This window comes from Cyrtonyx montezumae, unplaced genomic scaffold, assembly GCF_038088225.1.
Source record: "Cyrtonyx montezumae isolate F1298 unplaced genomic scaffold, pur_monq_1.0 scaffold_8, whole genome shotgun sequence".
Classification (NCBI taxonomy): Eukaryota; Metazoa; Chordata; class Aves; order Galliformes; family Odontophoridae; genus Cyrtonyx; species Cyrtonyx montezumae.
Window position 1 is genome coordinate 60,323,831 of NW_027072089.1, and position 21,917 is coordinate 60,345,747.

At 37.5% G+C, this 21,917-nt stretch overlaps 1 protein-coding gene across 1 annotated transcript in view; it reads left to right on the forward strand.

Annotated features, from left to right (window-relative positions):
- The window catches only part of LPCAT1 (lysophosphatidylcholine acyltransferase 1), a 48,652-nt gene extending 27,912 nt beyond the window's left edge, over nucleotides 1-20,740 (forward strand). Inside the window, exons 9-14 of the mRNA XM_065752418.1 lie at nucleotides 141-223; nucleotides 3,208-3,333; nucleotides 11,474-11,627; nucleotides 12,792-12,890; nucleotides 15,463-15,601; nucleotides 19,645-20,740. Coding sequence (XP_065608490.1) covers nucleotides 141-223; nucleotides 3,208-3,333; nucleotides 11,474-11,627; nucleotides 12,792-12,890; nucleotides 15,463-15,601; nucleotides 19,645-19,829 — 786 coding nt within the window. The 3' untranslated portion in view covers nucleotides 19,830-20,740. The remainder of the gene's footprint in view (nucleotides 1-140; nucleotides 224-3,207; nucleotides 3,334-11,473; nucleotides 11,628-12,791; nucleotides 12,891-15,462; nucleotides 15,602-19,644) is intronic.
- Nucleotides 20,741-21,917: the final 1,177 nt, after the last annotated feature.

Consider the following 21,917-nt stretch of genomic DNA (forward strand, 5'->3'; position numbering starts at 1 on the left):
TTTAACTTTCTTATGGTTATTTTGCTAATATGATTTTTGTAAATAGAAACCAAACCATACACATTTGTCACCACAGTTCTGTATTGTGGATTATTTAAAATGCTAAATATTCTTGGTATAATTCAGTTTTCTGTATGCAGTTTCTTCCTGTGTATATTCCTTCAGAAGAAGAAAGAAAAAATCCAGTGTTATATGCCAATAACGTCAGACGTGTAATGGCAGAGTAAGTGTCTTTTAATATGCATTAAATGAAATCATTAAATCATGTTAGTGTATTTGCCAGCTTGCAAAGCAGTCTGTATTCCACAGTAGTGTATACAAGCTAGGTAGTGGTTATTTTCCTGTATGAGGAAGGCAAGGGATCTATAGAAATTGTTTTGGTTTTTTTACATGCTTTCATATAACAAGCCTATTATTTTGCTGCTGTGGATATTTAAGTCCTTTGAGGTTGAATTGTATGAAAGCTAATGTCACTGAATTTTCTACAACTGAGGTTCCATTTTCAGCTCTGGCTTATTTTATTGAGATTAAGAACAGTTCCATGTATTTGTTGTTAACCTGGGTATAATTTCAAACAGCAACACGTAGGAGAACTGCTTCTGTTTTTGAAATAGAACTCTAGCATTCAGGTTCAATTAGTTGTTTGTGTTGTATTGATGTGAGGACACTGAGAACACTTAACTGCCATGTAGGATAAAACTAACATTGAACACACTTGACCTTAGTTCTCTTTTGCTGAATTTAATTACCCTCACATTTGACAGTTTAAAAAAATCTTACGTTCATTTTGTGTCCTTGCAGTAAATCTTTCACTAGTCAGCAGATGTTCCTTTTAATGTTTGCAGAGAACCCTTATGGTTATTAATAACTCCCGAAGGGTTTAGGAATTTTTCTGCTACTTCTGAAAGACCTTGTAAAATCATAATCTGTTTTGTTGGAACTTAGGAGATAGTTTTCAACCAAAGGCCAATTTGTAGACAGTATCTGGCAATTCTCTGGTTTATAAGCAGAACACAGCTTTGTGAGTTTCTTTAAGGATGCTGAGCCTATACTATAACAGAACAATTCCCTATCTTCTGTTGTACAAAAAGAACCTTTCTCATAAAAGGAAAACAAAAGGATCAGCCTGAATCAAGCAATTTTGTAGTAGCCTCAGAGACTTCTGTGGTTGATTGTAAGATCAGCTGCCTCAACATACAAGTGTTGTCCTCAGCCTTTGAGTAAAAAACATAGTTACAAAGCCTTCATTATGAACTCTCTATTCCAATCAGAAGATGATAGAAATCGTGTGGTATAAGGAGAAATTTTGAAAGGCTATGGAAGTGTACAACAATCTGCATACTGAAAGCCTTCCCTTCTACGATTATATGGAGAGATGATTTTCCTCTTCCTTTCCTGTGTGCACACATCCCCTGTTTGGTCTCCATAAGCATTATGCAAGTGTTGTTGAATATTAAAAAGTGCCATTTTTTCCACACAGTGGAATTTGACACAACTTTGCTTCAACCACACTTCCGTGTTGGACATCATTTTGTCAGACTGCCCCTCTGCTGCCATCTGTCACACAGCAGCAGCATGTCATGGAATAGTGTCAGGAAGGTTCAACCTCTGTTGCCATACCATCAACAGCTGCCTCTGACATCGAGTCAACAAAATAAAACAGGAGGCATTATTTTTGGAGCACTCCTCATATTTGAAAAATTCCCAGTGTTTATTTTTAACAAGTTATGGTTTTATGGTTTCTTGCTTTGGTTGCCAACTTACGGTTATGTTTTAACTTGTCTGCCATCTTCTGTTTTTCTTAAATCCTTTTTTAAGCAAACGTAAAGTCTCTTTTAATTGCTACCTTTAATCTGAGTCATACTGATTTTTACTCTTTATGTCCAAACAATTTTTATTTTAGTATTTTAGTTGTCTTTTATACTGGTTCCCTAGTGTGTCACAGGAACAGATGTTTTCTTGATTATTATTTCTAATTAGTTTCCCTTTTCTGTGCATTTGCCTTCCTGATTGCCTTAATTTTCTATATTCCTGTTGTATGCTGTACCTTCTGTTGCCTTAAGATCTGATGAAATCAGTGTAACGTGCCTAGCTGGACAAGACCTGCATTATTACCATGTTCCTTCCTGTAAGCCTCTCTGGGCAGTACTGCTTGTGGGTTTTATTGTATCCTTTTGTCCCAAGGAGTTCAGCTTTCTACCTGACAGTTGACAGAGGAGTCTTAGAACAAAGGTGATCTAGTACACACACAGCATGAACTAAGGGAGTAGGAAGTAATCTAAGCTCTCCTTCCTTCATTACTCCTCTTTTCTTCTTCCAAATAAACTTTATTTCATATTGTATGATAGCTTCAATACGAAGTCATTAGTATATCGAGTACCATATAATAGGAGTTATTGACCACACCTGCAATACTTGATCTCTGATTCAGTTTGGGCATTGAATCCCACTGTACGAGGGAGTTCTTCTGGCTTTTTTGTGACATTGATTAGTGTGCTGACTTATAGGGTTACTCATGGGATGGAATACAGTATCATAAAAACCTCTTGGTCATTCCATTAAGGCGATTTACTGATTTGCATATGCCACTAGCACACTGATCAAAGAAGCAGTAGAATAGTGAAACAAGAAGAAATCAAGAAATGAAAAATTTGAATGAACACAATTGTATTATTTAGGATCACCCACTTGAAGTAGTCTAGCCTTTAACAGTCTGCAGTATTTTTTAATGCGCCTTCTCCATATACCTCTGTCTTCTCAGTTTAGTTGGCCTTTTCCTTTTGTTTCCTTTATATTGTTTTTTTTTTCTTGCAAGGGAGTGGCTGTTCATCTGAAATCACTACACTGTATATCCTCAGTTTATTCATAACTAACTTATAATAAAAAAAACTTAACATACTACTTCTGAGTTTGAATATCAGTGAGGTTCTCGTGCTGAATATTTGACTTTCAGAGAAGAGAGAAACGCTGATCAGTAACTTTAATATTAAGTGCAGGTCTTACTACTGCATTACAATGCCTGAATTTTGAGAGTTAATGAGTGCATAGAAGATCTACATCATATAATTTTCTCTTATGGTATTTCCCTTATTTCTTTGGAATAAAGAGAAGAATTGTTTCAGAACTTCTTGCCATACAAAACAAAATAACATTCTGCTCAGTTTTCACAGATTAAAATGCTTACTGTGTTTCTCTCGTTTATTTAAGAGCGCTGGGAGTTCCAGTGACAGACTATACATTTGAAGACTGTCAGCTAGCTTTGGCTGAAGGACAACTTCGTCTGCCTTCAGACACATGTCTTCTAGAATTTGCAAAGCTTGTGAGAAGCCTTGGGTGAGCACATACAATATTTATATATAAGGCGCATGTTTGTTATATGCTTTTGTATGATTTTCCTCATGTAACCATATGTTCTTTTCTAGTACACTACTTACCGCTACATATAGAATGCCATCATCTTACTGTCAGGGAAACTATTATAAAGATGAGATCAATACTGTATTAAAAGCAAATGTCTCAAGACATCCCAAAGAGGTTCAGAAATACTGTGGGACTTGTAATATCTGATAACAGCTAAGAGTCAATTGTTCTTTCCCATGATATCTATGAAGAGCATAATACAATCTTGTGAGTTAATGTTGTAATAGAGAGGGTAGAGGATTTACTCTTTCCCAAGAAGCACAAGAAAGTGTTGGTCTTTTGAGTGGGTTACTGCTAAATGTACTTTATGATGAAATACCTTATTTTAAGCAGTTTGGCTCTTACGACATCAGTTGTCTGACTTCACCTTTCTGAATAATTGCATGGAATTTCTGAAGAATTGCAAGGAATAATTGCATGCACCCGTACAGGCTGGGGGATGAGCTGCTGGAGAGGAGCTCTGTGGAGAGGGATCTGGGTGTTCTGATGGACGACAGGTTGACCATGAGCCAGCAGTGTGCTCTCATGGCTGGGAGGGCCAATGGCATTCTGGGATGCATTAAAAAAAGTGTGGCCAGCAGGTCAAGGGAGGTGATCCTCCCCCTCTACTCTGCCCTGGTGAAGCCTCATCTGGAGTACTGTGTCCAGTTCTGGGCTCCCCAGTATAAAAAAGACAGGGATCTCTTGGAAAGAGTCCAGCACAGGGCCACAAAGATGGTGAAGGGCCTGGAGGATCTCCCCTATGAAGAAAGGCTAAGTGAACTGGGTCTGTTCAGCCTTGAGAAGACTTGAGAGAGGACCTGATCAAGGTTTATAAATATCTGAGGTGTGGGGGACAAAGTGGCGAGGCCAGACTCTTTTCAGCAGTGTGTGGAGACAGGACAAGGGGGAACGGACAGAAACTGCAGCACAGGAGGTTCTGCAAGAATGTGCGCGAGAACTTCTTTACGGTGAGGGTGATGGAGCAGTGGCACAGCTGCACAGGGGGGTTGTGGGGTCTCCTTCTCTGGAGATATTCAAGACCTGCCTGGACGTCTACCTGTACGACCTGGTGTAGGGAACCTGCTTTGGCAGGGGAGTTGGACTTGATCTCTTGAGGTCCCTTCCAACCACTATCATTCTATGATTCTAAGAGTTTTGGCAAATGGTGAAAAAAAAAATCACATAAACCAAATAGTAGAACTTGCTGCTGTTTTTTCCAGTTTTTCTCCTTTGTTTCCCTCCTATTAAGCAACCACAATCCAAATTTACATTTTCAGTCTATTAACAACTGTAACTAGTAAACGCCTTTTTCTTTTTTTTTGTCTCATCAAGTTAAAATATGGAGCACGGTCATGTTTCCATTCCGTAATTTATTTCATTTCGCTATTTGTCCTTCATCTTCCAGCCTGTGTTCATAAACAGGAGGAAAAAAAAAAAAAAGGCAAGGATATCAGAGGACAAAGGAATGTAGGACTGTGTATATTATGCATACAGATTACAGACATATATTTCTTCATTTTAGGGACCTCTGTCTGAAAAGAATTCCAGTAAGGCTGTAGGGATTTCTAAACAGAACCAAAAAGATTCTTGCTTCAGTCCAAAAACCTGAAATTTTCAGTTAAAAAAAAAAAAGCCCCTCACTTATGATGCAGTTGATAATCCCAGGATTCAGTTTAATCTTCTTGTAACATTGTCTAGCTTCTGTCTGTTCAGTTTAAAACTGTTTACTCAAATTAAACTTTTTAGAGTATTTATTTGGCCTCTATACATTTATTTGGATTCTGTATGTTTGTGAGTGAAGTTCCTCCCAATCTAGAAGTTCTGTCAGATTTGAGCAATTTTGCAGTGGTAAACTATCATTCTGTCTTGATTTGGCTATGTGCCAGTAAATAAGGCTATTACCATGGTATTTTTCTGGCACAACTGGATGAAGCTTGTAATATGATTTCAACTCTAATGCGTGATTGATGAAAATGCACTCACTTGCTGCTTATTCAAAGGCTTTGAGGCCAGCAAGGCATTAAGATCAACTAGTCGCATCCCTGAATAACTCCAACAGTAAATTTTATTCAATGGTTTTTGCACCCAATCCTAATATTTTGTTTTGAACAAGAACATGTCTTCTAGGTAACAGTTTTAAATGCAAGACTTTTGAGGTGAACCTAGACTTCTATTTTTATTTATTTGTAATCATGTTATATCTGAGTTTGCTACAGCGAAGAACTGTTATTTCATATGATGTATCTATAGGATTCATTATCATTTACATGTCTGTAAAATCTGCTCAGCCTGTGCTGCAGTTAAATCCAATTGCAATCCAGAAGACATGTAGCCACAGCAGTGAAGCCCTATGCTTTAACAAAGAGATGGAGCTCTTTTAACACATCCATACAGTTCTCAGGTCATAGCTGGCTGAAACTCGGCAGCTTCGTTTTGAACTCTGTGCTAAAAAGTTTGTTTTATCAATGAGATCAATTGATCAATATCATCTTTTCAAATTCTAGTCTCATTTCTCTTTGAGTCACTATGCTTCTGTTGAGCCTGATGACTGGTGTTTGACCAATGAGCAGATTCCTAAGATGTATGCACTTCTTACTATAGGTTTCAGACATTGTAAATACTCAGCATCATTTGATGATTTCAGTTAATTTCATTTGATGACTCATAATTAATTGCCCTATATTTAAAAATGGTCACCTGTTTATATTTTGTCTGGATATACTAACACATTCTAGACATTGAAGTTCATTTAACTTTTGCATCTTACAGACCTCTTTGTACATTTTCTCCTTCAGAAGATGTTAGTATATTAATTACAATTCTTATTTCCATTTTTTTTAACAAGATAATTTGTTTTGAGCTGCTTTAGTGCAGTCACTGGCAAGGAGATTTTTAAGTTCTGCATGGAGTTGGTTTGTTCATGATGTTTCAAGTTTCTGCTTACACATATTATACACATACACAGTGTGCCCTGATGGCCAAGAAGGCCAATGGTGTTCTGGGGTGCATTAAAAAGAGCATGGCCAGCAGGTCGAGTGAGGTGATCTTTCTCCTCTACTCTGCCCTGGTGAGGCCTCACCTGGAGTATTCTGTTCAGTTCTGGGCTCCCCAGAACAAAAAAAGACAGGGATCTCCTCAAAAGAGTCCAGTGGAGGGCTACAAAGGTGTTCCATGCCCTTTATCCTCTCCCTTATAAGGAGAGACTGAGAGACCTGGGTCTGTTCAGCCTTGAGAAAAGAAGACTCAGAGGTGATCTGATCCATGTCTATAAATATCTGAGGAGGGAGGCAAAGGGATGAGGCTGGACTCTTCTCAGCAGTGTGTGGTGATAGGATGAGGGGAAACGTCCACAAACTGAAGCATAGGAAGTTCTGCTCAAATGTGCATGGGAACTTCTTCACAGTGCAGTGACGGAGCACTGGCACAGCTGCACAGAGAGGTGGTGGAGTCTCCTTCTCTGGAGACGTTCCAGACCCGCCTGGACGCCTACCTGTGCAACCTGGGAGCTGCTTTGGCAGGGGGTTGGACTCCATGATCTCTAGAGGTCCCTTCCAACCCCTACAATTCTGTGATATTTCTATGTTCGCTTTCCCATGAACAAGAAGTTTTATATGTTTAGTTGTTCTGATTTCTCATGGAACTTTGATTTGTTGGCTATCAGTAGCTCCTTAAAGAACATTCCATTTTGGGTCAGATAAGTTTATAATTTTTTCTGTTGTAATTCTTTTGTTTTTCTAAATTATTGGAAAATTCTTTCTTCAAAGTGGCTGGATGTAATGTGTATTGCAATACAGGGTAGAAATTTCTTGTTGTCACTGTTCTGTTAGCTGTTAGGCTTACAAAGTCAGGTCTTGGTACAGTGTGACATTTTGTTAATTAATTCTAGGGGTTCAGGCTGTTTGCATCTTCAAAAAAATACACAGAGATAAATTATCCTTAATCTGAATAGGTGTTTTATGACACTATTTGTGGAGCCATTATTTTTTTTGCACTGATTTCTTCTAGTACCTCTTCTCTCTTTTACCTCACCTATTCTTCAGTTTGTTGAAATTCATTACTCTATTGTATAATTCACGATTGCTTTTTGGTTGCTGGTTGGTGTTTTTTTGTTGTTGTTTCCCTCCCCCCCCTCCCAAACACACACACACACACACACAAATCTTTCACTTACAATCCCAGCTATGAATTGGAATATGTTGCAAGGTTAGAGGTGCCTTACATATTTGTGGTTTACTCTGTGTTTTCTACTCCCTGATTATTCTTATCCAATGGCAGTCATTTTGCAAATACTCTTTAGAAACAAAGATTTTCATGTTTTTGTTTTTTTTAACATGCTAAGCAGCTCTAATACTTGTACAGCATGACTCATTTTCTTTCCAGCATGACAGTTGGCCTGTACTTCATACATCAATAAGAAATAAGTATATCAAATAACAGCAAAACCAAAATAGGGCATCACAGTCTGGTGAATGTGTATCTTATGTTGTTGGTATACGTGTGGCAAAAGGCCCTTTGAGCAGATTCTTGACTTGCCATATACATTTAGGACAGAGGTTCTTGGTGCTTTTCACAGAAGACAAAATGGCTTGGTCTAGGAGCTTTTATCTTTAACAATGCATAGTAATTTATTTGTTTACTTCATTCTTTCTTGGTTCCTTAACAATCTCCTCTAGTTTTCTGAGCCTGTCTTGAATCCATGTAATGAGCACTAGAGATGCCTGTTGCATAAAACAATTGTCTACCCCAGAAGAATGTTCTACAACATTAGCAAGCCTGAAGTTTACCTCTTTACGTACTCCCAGGGCCAAGTTCAGTGATAGTCAACCTTATTTTAGAACCTGAATCAGTTCTGCTGTGCCTTACAAAACACAGTTTTTCAGTAAGTATGAAATAATTAAACAGTTGTTCCATTTGGACCCACAGTGTTATACCATCCAGTCAGCCACAAGGATTCTTAATAGGCCATGCTCATATAACCAATTAAGAGCTGCAAGGAGAGATGATAATTGCCTGATAGGTCTGGTACCCATCTACTCTTGTTCAACAGCCCATGGTGCAGACTTCTGCTGTCTGTGTGCGTGTGAAACTCTGGTTCAGACTGCAGGTAGAACTTTGTAATTCAAGATGTAATAACACCTCACAGTTAACGCTGTCACACCTTTAGACTGCTACAGAGATCATATTTAATAAGCAAAAAAATACATGAAGGATGTTCTTCATCTGCATTTATGGTAAAACCAGTGCTGTCTGTTACAGGAGGTGTTAACAGATTGGCCTTAATATAGTGAATACCAACTCATGAGATCAATTCAGGTCAGTTTTGCTGCTGTTGAGTATTCTTTCACTGTAACAACAAGAAGCTGCAAAAAGTTCATCAGCAGACAGAAAACTGAATGTGTTTGGCTTAGGGCATGTTTCTCTGAACTTGCAGTTTACTGTAGTTAGCTACAACATCCAGCTGTTCTTACAAGGCTTCCAGCTCTATGAGACACTAGAAGCTTTTTGGCAGGTTCCCAGCATGTGAAGAAAGAGTCTGTTTTCAGACTATCAAATGCAATTAAAACAGACTTTAAAGAGAGAAGACATTTCACTCAGTAAGAACAGTGGTAATTGTGCTGAAAGTATACTACCTTCAGGGATCTGGTTTTCCTTGTCAGCTCTGCTGTGGAGAATTAATGTTCAGAGCTGTTCATCCTGAAACAGTCCTTTCAGTCAAGAGATTGGCTTACAAAATGAAGCAAAGCACCACAGTAGCAAATAATTTTATGTCCCATACAGCCTAGGTCCTGCAAACATGGTTTCATGAGCAGAGACATTCACTGTGTTGGCCTTCTAGGTTTTACAGCTTCCACTGGGGCAAAAGGTCCTTTACCAAGAAGATGGTTGCGTACTGGAACAGGCTGTCCAGGGCAATGGTCACAGCCCCAAGCTTCTGGAGTTCAAAAACATCTAGACAATGATCTGAGACATATGGTTTGATATTTGGATGATCCAGTGTAGAGCCAGGAGTTTGACTCAATGATCCATATGGGCCCCTTCTAATTCAAGATATTCTATGTTTCTATAAAAACTAAAAATTTTAGAGGAATTGAGACATCCAAAACAATTTCAGTTTGGAACTACAGTCTTTTGTAGGATTTGGAACACTTGGCTTTGAAAGAATTCAGCATTATTTGTTGTGGTCATCCATATACACCAGTTACCTTCTGATTCTGAAAAGGATGGAGGGAATGAACTTACCTTGGATTCTGGGAAGTACAATGCATTCATATTCAAGCTGAAGCAGAAGTTTTTCCTCTCTAATCCACGTACTGTTTTTGAGATTGGCTCATACATTTTTTTGTATTTATAATCTCAAACCACAAATCATCTAATGAATTTGTGTCAAATCGCAACTATTTTTAATAGTTGTGTAATAAATTTTATTCTTGTAACTTTGGCTTTTCAGGCTGCTGAAAAGTTGGCTGTTTGGTGTACAGGAGAGATCCCATCAAGTCTCTAATACTAGTCACCAAACAAATGTTTACTCATTTCCAGAAGGTGAATTTGACTGACTTATTCCAAATCAAATCTCTCTGGTTTAGAGACAGATGTTAGATTGCATATTCTGTGTTGGAGATGGATTATCTCAAGGGAGTATTCAGATGCCAGCTGGCCTTGTTCTGCAGTTAAAATCCATTTCAGCTACTACAGCAAGGATGTATTCTCTATGGACTGTTTTTACGTGTGATGCTGCATGTTTGAAGCTGAGATCTGTATGTATCTCAAGCTTTCCCTGGATTCCTTTATTTGTTAATGCTCCTTTTTCACTAGATCACAGAAAATGAATGTTTGTGGGGAAGCATTTTTATGTTCTTTTTACACTGCCTAGGTTCAAAACTTAGGAGAGGTGCTTTCCTTCCAAGTATGGAGGGAACATTTATGTTCTGTAGGGGCTGTGGGCTTTGAAAGAATTGGTATGTATGTAAGTCTTGTAATTCAGAAATACTGTGCTAGGAGTTGTTAGTATGGTTTTTGCAAGTTTGGTTAGGTAATGGCAGATAGCATAACATAGTAGTTCTGTTTCTGTTTAAAAGTATAGGCTTTGGGAAGAGTTGTTCATTCATTTCAGTAAGCCTTCACAGTCTGGAGCTCATATATCAGATATTGTTCCTACTAAGAGTGCCATTAGCTATTTTCCAAAGCTTAGGTATGCCAGTATTATTTTAATCCAAGTCTCCTCACTGAGAGGATGCTGCTGAGAAGATCCAGCTGCAATATGGAGTCAGTACTGTTCCCCACATATATGCAGTACCTCTAATATTTATTATTTAATATTTATTATTTTCACTGTAAAATTTATTTTCAGCAAAGCAAAACCAAGAAGTTTGATTTAGAGGGAAAAAAAATGCAAAAACAAAAAATACAACAGACCCATGCAGTATTTATCTGCCTTAGTAGAAACCCATTGTGGGTCAAAATCTGGTTTTGTAATCAGAAGGAATGAGACCATTTCTATAGCAGTATTAACTGCTATAGCCTTGTTTGATGGGTAGCCTCATAACATTGTTGAACTGCAGACTGAATGAGGACTGGCAAGCAGGATTAACAGTATAATCGCCATTATGTAATCCCAGGTTCCTTTTAGACAAGATGCACCAAGTGTTTCCTGTTCAGTGACATTAGTAAATTTGGAATCATAATTGGTTTATGTTACTGTCAACGTGGCCGTGTTCAGGTGACCTAAATCCTACCTACTTCTCCACGCTTGGTATTTGATACTACCTAGTTCTAGACTCATGTCCTTCTTACACATGTTGGACTGCTTATACATAGCTCATAATCAAGGAAGAAGACACAAGTTTATAACCAGAATTCCTAAAACTTTCCAGTAAGTTCTAACTTAGTTCAAGAACTAATTGCAGCCTTAAAATGTTAGGAATCCACTATTACAGAGTAAAGCTACTTGATAATCCTGATTCTGGATTTTGTAGTGCATTATACTGTTACCATTGCTTCATTCACTATATTGATATTTGTGTTCTGAAGTTAGGTTTATTTTTAAACTGTACAAAAATAATGTTCTTTCTAGGCTGAAACCAGAAACACTTGAGGATGATCTTGATAAATATGCTACACGTGCTATGAAAATGAAGAAAGAGAAGGCTGATCTTAAAGAATTTTCAGCATATTTGGAATTTCCAGTTTCTCACACATTAGAAAGTATGTTTGCCCTTTTTGATGAGGTAAGAAACAGTAGTGTATTTAAAAACTGTACAGTTTTAGTATAAACTCTCTTCTAGCCTTATTTTCTTGTTGAATTCATTGAGGTCTGTTTTGGGTCAGTGCTAAGCACTTTATAGTCATAGAATCACCAAGATTGGAAAAGATCTCCAAAATCATCTAGTCCAACAGTCCACCTATCACCAGTATTTCTCCACTAAAAGTGCCATCATCTAGTACAACATCTAAACGTTTATTGAACACCTCCAGGGGTGGTGGCTCTACCACCTGCCTGGGCAGCCAATTCCAGCATCTGACCACTCTTTCAGAGAAGAAATTTTTCCTAATATCCAAACTGAATCTTCCCTGGTGCAACTTAAAGCCATTCTCTCTAGTCCTATAACTAGTTATGAGGGAGAAGAGGCCAGCCCTCGCCTCTCCACAACCTCCTTCCATGTAGTTGTAGAGAGTTATATAAGCTATAGAGCATTTCACTGTAGTATTTGCCTACTGCATCTCCCTTTCAGCAAGCTAGTAATACCCATCATCAAATAAATGAAGCTGTCATTCAGGTAGAAAGCAATAGGAGTATCAGTTGGACAAAACTGATTTTGTTTCTAGATTTAAAAAAAAAAGTTCAGGCTAAACCATTATTACTACTGGTTGCAACTGAATGCAGCAGATATTGGTTGTAAAAAAAAAAAAAAAAAAAAAAAAAAAGAGTAAATAGCTCATTTTTTCTTGATACCTGAAAGCTTGAAGGACCAGAAAACTTGGCAGATAAGCCAGTTTTTTATTCCTCTGGCAATCACTTGGGATGGGGAAAAATGATAATTTTTTTTTTTTCCATGAGATGCTGTTTGCACCAGGAGATGGATGGATGTGTCTGCAGTGGTATTCTAGACCAAAGAGCAGATATAATGTATTCAGGGCTTAAATCAGACCCAAATAAGTAAATGTAAAAATCTTAGATATGCAAGTAAAGTACCAAAGTATCTCTGTCTTTCACGAATATTTGAGTAGAACTTCCAACTGGAACTCTAAGAAGCACCAGTGAAGCTTATGCAACCCCAGTTTTTGCAATGAATTGCATAAAATAATGTATCTTGCTGAATGTTCTTAGTTGTTAGCTGTTATTTTTGGAAGTTCTGAGACAAGTTGTCATACTTAGAGAATTTCTTTCACAGAATGAAGATGGTATAATTGACATTCGAGAATTTGTCATTGCTCTGTCAGTTGTCTGTAAGCCATCCAAAACTCTGGAAACAATCCAACTAGCATTTCAGGTAAGTGGCGTTTTTCTTCCTATGTATAGTTGACTTAAATTTTATTTTTAGAAATGATTATTACTTCCATTTTTAACATAAACTCTTTTCCAAAAGCCTTTTAAATACATGATCTAAAATGTAATTAGCATTAACTGAAAGGTAGATTAGGAAAATATATTCATAGGGAGTGAACTGCAATTTTGTTATGTAAAATGATGGGGAGTTTGTAGTGTGGAATTGTTATGTGGAGTTCATGAAGTCTTTCAATACACTGAGTCTAGACCCAAAATCTTTTGTATTGATTACTCTAATCTAATGGCTAATGAGTTATGCTTACTGCTTGTAAAATGTTTCAATCCAATCCAAAAAAATCGAAACTCACAGTTCTACATGTTAATAGAGTTTTCATTTTTCCTTCTTAGTCTTGTAATGTCTCTTTTTCAGTCCTTCAATTTTTCATGTCCTGAAGTATCTGTCTAGATTTTAGAATTCCCGTGAGTGTTCCTGATGTTGTTCTAGCCTCAGTGCTTTGTTTCAGCACTGATGGTTAATGCAAGCTTTTTGGGAAACCAACAGAAGCAATGCTTAATGTTTGCCATCCCAGTGGGTTTGTCTGACACTGAAATTTTTCTTTTTGACTTTTGTTTTTTAATATTGTGATTTCAAGCTTTGCTGCTTTTTAGATTACCTTTTCTGAGTGTCTTGAACTTACGGGGACTTGTATCTTTAGTGCTACCAAAACAGGAAAATGTTAACACCTGATCTTGTCATCACCAGTTGAATTCGTGGACTTCAGAACTTACAATTATATATAGTATTACATGGCAGCCTTATTTTCTGAGTGTAGCTGTTCTCAGGTTCTTCAGCAAATTTCTTTTATACTAATAAAAGCTAATAAATCAAACAAATTGAGAGAGTGTCTTATAAACCAAAGGCCTTAAGCTAAATGCTGAAGGTGAGATGGCTAGTGAGCACCCGCTGCAGGCTCCATCCCAAAGGAAGGAGCCTGTGTCTCATGACATGCAAACAGTTTTTATCTTTCCCTCTGAGCGGAAAACAGAAAAATACAAAGCAACACAAAGTCCTCTGGGTTACGTAGTTCTTCTCTTCCGAGACAGGTACACCCATAACTATTGAAGATCAATGGAGCAGGAGCATTAACTCTTCAACTCCCAGTGTGCTATGTGATGTTATGATGTGGAATACCAATACCAAAAATCATAAAACCACGATGGTCCTCTTACTAAAATGAACAAGCTTAGAGTAAACTTGAATACGACTTCTGGACAGTATTTCAGTAATATATTTTTAGGGAAAAAGTGCAGCATTTTATGTAGCTGAGCAAATTTTCAAAGTGAGACTGCTTAGTATATGACTGAAGAACCTGAAAAATGGGGGTTGCTGAATCACCAGAGATGTAAAGTAGTAGGCAATTGAAAGTAGAATTGGGATTATGGCAACCAATTCCAGGAGTGTCACTCCAGTGTTGGTGCTGGGCATCCTCTGTTTCCAGTTGGTGTGGAAGTGGAAGAGTGGTGTAAATCTTACCACTGTGGCACTTGTGAGCTTTATCAAATGTCACTTTTTGATTAATTGATGTAGGGAAATATAGCAATTAAGTCTTGTCCCTACTTCTTGTGAAACAGCATCCAATTTTGATGCTAGGGAGGAAAAAGTAAGTCTTGACTTGAGCATGAATGTTGTTTTCCACAAAACTTCAGGGTTTTGTTTTTTTATTCCACTGTGGTGTGCAGTCTTAACGAAGTTTCCACATTCCTAATGGCTGTAGAGAAACTAAAAGTTTCCAAAGCATGCTTTTTTTTTTAACATAGCTCAATATTTGCAGCGGTGTCATCCTTCAAAATCAGACAAGGATGTTTTAAGCTTTTGTTTCTATTTTGAAAATATCTCACTTTGCTTGTTCAAATGTAATGAAGTTCTATTATGAAATAATACATGATATTATGAAAATCATGATATATCATCATTTCATTATGTATAATATATTATGAAATACTTGGGTTATTTTTTTCAGGAGAGAGCACTGTACATGTAAAAGATAGAATGTAGTAAAGTTCACTTTTCATCTGTGAGCAAACTCTGCTTCGGGACATGATTACTCTCTAGGTAACTGAGGTAGTATTTTCAGAAAGTTATAGGTTTATCACTGTTTGGAATGGCATTGTTCTAGTTAATGGAAGTCCATTTAGATATATAAATTTATAGCCAAGGTGGATATCTAATCAGATGAACATTAGTTAAGGAATTCTTTAGTTTTATATCCAAGCAAGTGGGAAACAGTTTATTCTTAGGCCAACTAAGTATGTCTTCTGCTTCCTTGGGCTTTCTTGGAGCTTGGAAGCCTAACTTAATTAACTGATGCTTATTCACAGTTGGGTATCTGCAAAGCATGTTAGTGTTAAACTGCATCTCTAAACTGTCACTGAATTTCCAGTGTTTAGGCATGTAAACATATTCTTCTTCTGGATACAGTAACATTTACTTTGTAAATATACACGGGTAAACTACAGTGTTCATATGAGTCAGTATTCAGCTTTGGAATGACTTATCTTGATGTCCTGTTTTACAGTTATACCAGTCAGAGAATGGTACAATAACAGAAGACGATTTAGCTCATATTCTGAAGACTGCCATGGGTGTGTCACAGATCAACGTTACACATCTTTTTAGAGCTGTAGATGAAGAAGAAAAAGGGAAGATTACATATGGTAAGTATGTAAAGTGGATCTGAACTGTTACAATATTAAAATGGCCTGAATTTGTGTTGATAAACAAACCTGTTACATTTTAATTTGACTTTGTCTTTTAAGTGGACTCAGTTTTATCATCATAAAAGCACGCTGGACAAAGTAAACTTAGATAAAAAGATAATAAACAGTGAAATTTCTCTTTTTTTCAAGTGTTTACTTTTTCAGAGGGTTTTTTTTCCTTCTACATTGTCAGGAAGTGCCTATACTAGCTCTGTCTGTGACTTCAGTGCATGTGAATATGAAGTTTTAAGAAAGTAATCTTAGCTCTGTCCTGTTGTGTTGTCTTTATATATGTTCCTCGTTATTTCTGTCCTCCCACTATACAGGAGAACATAAGATTTTCTGCTCCAGTCATTTCTCAGCCTGTAAAAATTAAGTCATGTGCGGAGGAAGTGAGGAGGTATTGAACAGGCTGCTGAATATATAGTCTGTAATGCAGGTGATATGGAGGCAAGAAAGTTGCTTTTTTTGGTTCAAATTGATAGATCTAGGTGAATAGATTATTCCAAGAGTCTCAAAGTTCTTCAGCTTCTTCATCTCTTATACAGTAAACTTCTGAATTTAGTTGCATCGTTCAAAGCGTGAGTTGTTGATAGTAAGTGTAGCACATATCTCCAATAGAAGTGCTTATGATATGGCCCTATTCCTAATGATTTTCCATCAAGATGATTTGTGTGCATTTAAGTTGTAAAAATATTAAAACATCAATATTAGTAAATCACAATTTCTACAGTCATTTCCCATGTTTGAAATATGAGATGTATGCAATGCTTCAACTGCAGCCCTATTTACTTAGACACACTGAAATGACTATTGCTGCTTTATCTCTTGCTTCCTCGATTCCTGCTGTACTACCCCTTTTCTCTCTGTACCTCTCTTCTGTCATCTCCCCAGCATTTCCACATCTTACTCTATTGCCCTTTTGCTGCCTGTCACTCCTTCTTGTCTCCCAGCTCATTCAAATGGTGACTCAACTTCCCCCCCCCCGGCTATGACCAAAAATAACAGCAGAGAATCTAAGCTTTTAATCTCAGCAGAACTCTAATTTTGGCACATCTAATTATTTGAGAAAAAGCTGAATTTGAAACAAGTGTATTTAAAACAGTTCATGTGAGTTATCAAGGAATTCATATCTAATGTTATTCTTTGACGGTAGTACCCAGTTGCACTTAAATCTGCAGTGCCCCTGGGGGATCAAGGTATGTTTACATCATAAGAAAATCTAGACCACTGAGCCACAACAGTGACCATTGGAGCATTTAGCTCTAACTCTCACTATTTTTTCTTTTCTTGCATTCAAGAGTAGACCACTGTGAGGCTGCACAGAGTAGGACTGTGTGTATATTGCTCATACTTTTGCTTGAGTCTTTTTCTGAGAAAAATGCTGAGGAACAGTGCACGGAGTTTCTAACTTATCTGAAAGCTTATTAGTATGAATAAATGTCCTATTGTAGTAAAGAATTGAAAGATGAAGGTAAACTTGGTATCGCATTTCTATCTTGAAAGTTCTTTTCTATAAATATTTGATGTCTTGCCTTGCCTAAGAATGCTCATCTTTACATGTGGTCTCTTGCAAGTGAACAGTGAGGAAGGAGAGGGAGAAAACAAGTAAGTTATACCTCTTCTGAAGGCATTTTCCAGACAGTTTGTGAAAAAGAAAACATTTGTATCCTGTGCAAGAGTAGGAGGGGCGGGTGAAGGGAGTGGAACTAGAGGAGTTTCATGAACGTGCAGCTTGCATCAGAAACATTAAGTATTTGTTGTACTGTAAAGGAAGGAGAAAAAACGTTTGATTTTAAGTTCTTGTGATGTGGATCTAATGCAAAAGTACAGATAGCTAACTTCCCTCTGGGTTCTTTTTCCCCCCTCTTTGTCTCTTTCCTTACAACTATATTGAAAAGTAATTTTTTTAATTTTTATTTTTTCCCGAGCCAGTGACTAAGGTGATCTCTTCCTCTAGTTGATACTTTAAGCTTCAGTTTCAAAATGAGACCTGTAGTTAGAAGTAATGCTTGGATAGGTATAGGGATTTTCCTAGATCATTTTGTCTCATGTTTCGGGGGGTAATGACACAAACAGGATCCCAAAAGCTTTTATTTGGGCTCTGCTGTGATAGGTTCAAAACTATTGCTTGATATTTTCAAGATCTGTTCCAGCAATACCCAAAATGTGTCAGAAACATTGTACTGTTCAGTACAGTCCTCCCTGGAACAAAGCTTTTCATTTTGATGTGGCACTGATGGAACAATTGTCAGGATGCTGATTTGGATATGGCTGTTATATGTGTTTCAACAAGTGATTCCAGGGGTTTTCTGAAAAGGTGCAGTAGCTTTTGGGAAGAATTACCTCGCATGGTAAATATGGTAAATATTCTAATCTTTCCCCTGCAGAAAGTGTTATGTTTAGTCTGATTGTAAGAGCATGTTTAGTACTGTTGATTTAATTTTCGTATTTCTCCTACTTCAGCTGGACTAACTGACTGGATGACCTTTTCTCCCTGAGGCCTATTTTTCTGCAGATATTTTTGATGTACACGTGTGTTTGGAACTACTGCCATAGTTACGTATTTTAAATATAAAAATTGTTCTAAACTTCCTTCTTGGAAAAGATCAGATGTCAGATTTTTTGGAAAAAAAAGTTCAATTGAAAATACTTTCAAAAGGAAAATGTCTGAAAATGCATACAGCAGAGATTTAAGATTTACCCCCCTCAATGGCTTTGATATCATTAATGTGATGCATCAGTCCGTGTGGTACATATACGTCTTTCAACATGGATATAGTGTTGATTTTGACATTCTGAATATCATCGGCTTTTGCTGAATTAACAAAATCCAAAATGTTTTTATTTGCAACTGATATAGATATCAAGAAGTTATGTTTATTGCATTCTCCTCACCTTGCAACAGTGTTGAGCTACAACTTTGGTGCCCCTTTGGACCAAGTGACATTCCTTTGCCCATTGATGTACTGAAAAAACAGGCCATCTCAAACAGAAGGGTGGTGGATAGGGGAAGCTATGAGAGATTCTTTCTTCCACGGCAGCCCTGTAGCACCAGGAGAAACTGGGCTTCAGTCCATCTAAAGCTTACTTCATTTGTCATCTGCACTGCACTGGAAGCAGCTCCCAGTGTTGTGTAGTCACGAGCTCTTCTGTTGGTAATAACAGTGAATTTGAGTGGGCTGTCTGCCACATGCTGGAGGTGACAGGGTGACTTAGTGACAGTGTTCACATCCGGCTTCCTCCAGTTTCAGTTTATGTTATAAAATAGCTTCTTGTGACTTGGCTCCTCTACGGTATCTTTTGTTTAAATGATGTCTGAACAAGCCATCATAGGGGCTGACTGTGACAAGGCTTCAGTGCTGGACAGTAAGGAATCACTTCTACTGACAGAGGGAGGGAGGCTTGCTCTTTCTATTGTTTTATAAATATACAGAACCTGAAATTATGAAATCAGAGATGTTTTAATTGAGCAACGGAATAAATCATCTCACGATATCATTCTCTAAAGTATTAAGAGCTCTGGAATGCTAAAATCTTGGAAGTGGGAGGCAGCAATTATAGCTGCATTTAGGTTGAACAGAATTAGCAAGGCAAAGTACTTTAAAGGGCATGCTTGCAAGAGACTTTCCAGATTTCAAGAAGTGACTACTCATGCTGTTCATTGTTCCTCAGCTGGAGGGCTTCCTCCCTTCCCCCAGTGAGCAGTGAGATGCTATGTCAGGGCACGTCCTCATACATTTTAATGCTGATCTGAGCCTGTTTATGCCTACGCCGTACAAACGAAGTTCAACTTTGAAATGTTTGAAGATAACCCTTTGTGGCATCTTAGTTCTGGGGATGTGGTAAACTGCTGAGAACCTCAAGTAAGCTGTGGAAATAGCGTTATGTTAACTGCTGCTATTTTCTCCCAAGTCGTCATGTGGTTTTACCCTGTAAGGATTCAAATTCAGCGTCCTTCTGTTTCAGAGAACTGATTCTGTGTAACATTTTTTTTCTAGATGACTTCTACAGATTTGCTGAACTGCAGCCACACTTTGCAGAAGACTATCTCTATCCTGATCAGATGGTGGCTGAGAGTAGTTTGGAGGCTTCACCTCTTTCTGCTCCAAACGGTATCTGTACTGACTTCAGCCCTGAAAATGCTGAAGACAAAAACAAGTCCCTGCAGAAGAAATGGAACTAACACTACAACTGTTATCTTCCTCTCCTGGTGAGAGGATTATCTTTTCTTGGAATTTTCATAAGTCACTCCAATTATATAGCAGATACCAATTTTGCGTGTGGAAGTTCTTCTACCTTAATACCGTTCTTTGATTCGTATGTGCTATATTTAACAATGTTCCAGGTTACTTGGGGAAGGTATTTTTATTTTTATTTTTTTCCAAAAGGACTTTGAAAGGCAAAAATGTGAATGTGCTTCATTATTAATGTTCATATTTAAAAGGAGGCAGCGCTCTTATTTATATTCCACTGGCTAGTTTCATGTACAAAGCGTCGCACAGATTGTGCATGTATAAAGAAACTGTAGTTACTATGGTGTTAAGTGCACTTTGGTGATTAGTGTTTTCCCTAGTTATGGGGATGTTTATTTGGGGCCAAATTTTGCTGTTCATATTTGCATAGTCAGTCTAGTTTTCAGTGGGATTATGTCATTGAGCAAGGCAGGCACATTTTGGCCCCTTTCGTTTTTGTTTCAGTCAACAGTTCCAAAACAGTCATGCAAAAACTTTATGAGGATTACTTCTGATTTTTTTTAATGTTGAATGATAAAATTGATTCTCTTTCAGTCTATTCCATGGTAGAATGAAAAGGAAAGGCTCCTTGTTCTTTATTCCAGTACTTTTCTACTGTAATCTTCTTCCAGATGCAATTAAACATGATTTTTTTTTCCCCCAAACTGACATGCCACATACTGTTTGCAAACAGATTACAAAACTGTACTTTTCTCATGGAATCAACTCATGTCCACCCGGTGTTTATATGGCAGATGTTTACACAGTCATATTTTATCAAGAATCACAGTTTCTTTTGTGGCAAGTCTGTACACACGGATAACTTATCGTGGAACACACTATAACAACTTAATGGTGTGGACACAAACTTGAAAAGGTTGTGGTTACTCCAGAAGCCAGCAACAAGGTGCAAAACAAAGAATGCCAGTTAAATCTATAGCACCGTTAGTTTTACTGTATATAACATATGAAACTTAAAGTAGTTTAGACTTGTTGGAAGAAAATAAACCACTTATTACTAATATTCCTTTCCTTTTGTAAAGCCAGATGCCTTAATTATCAATGAAGGTCTCAGAGAAATTAAAATTAGTGTAAAACTACAGAGCTCCACTGATGAGGAAATGAGACAAAGACCTCAAGGAGTGGGAAGGAGAACTATGTCACAAAACACTGTGATGGCAGCTCTCCTTCCAAATAAAAACTACATCTATTTTCAGATCATTTATGTGACTAATTCTGCAGCTGCACTAGAATATAAGGATTTCATAACTGGAAAACTGTCACTGAGATATGAATCTTCCAAATGTTAATGCATAACTACATTTGAAGGGTGGAATTTCAGCAGAAGGAAGTCTGTTTATATCAAATGCTTTTATTATTATTATTTAAATAGCGAGAGGTTTTTTGTTATTGTTGTGGTGTTTTGTTTGGGTTTTTTTATGCTCATTTTAGAGTATTGGAATGTGTCCTTAGAAATCCTCAACTGTCTGTGGGGAGTCTCCAAATTGAAACTGGCTTTAACAGAAAAAGTATAGGAAAACAAAATGTAAAAATAATGCTTTCTTTGGGGTATGCAGAGTTACGTCTTAATTTGGAGATGGTAAATAACTTTATTTACTTAGATAATGCATGCTTTGTTGGCAGGAGTGCTACAGATTGGCAGGCAACATTTAAACTGAAACCGATCATGAGAAATCATAGGCACAACCTGAAATTAAGATGTGAGAAACTACACTTAAATAGGACTTGTCAGGTACACAAAGGGAATTGGGGATAACTGTGTAAAAGATCATGAGACAGGGATAGCATTGAGCATTACTAACTGAATGCAGCTAACTGACTGCTGCAGAAAAGGCGTTCATCGTAGTGGAGTGTACGAACACTTATGGCCTGTGAGAAGTGTGGTGCTGTTTGTGTTGCCAAGAATTGATCAGGCCTTGCATAAAGTATCTTGTCTGTTTTGGGGCACTTGAGAAAGATGAGGAGTGGCTGGATGGAGACTAAAGGAAAGAAAATTTTCAATGAAGATGTTGAAGGAA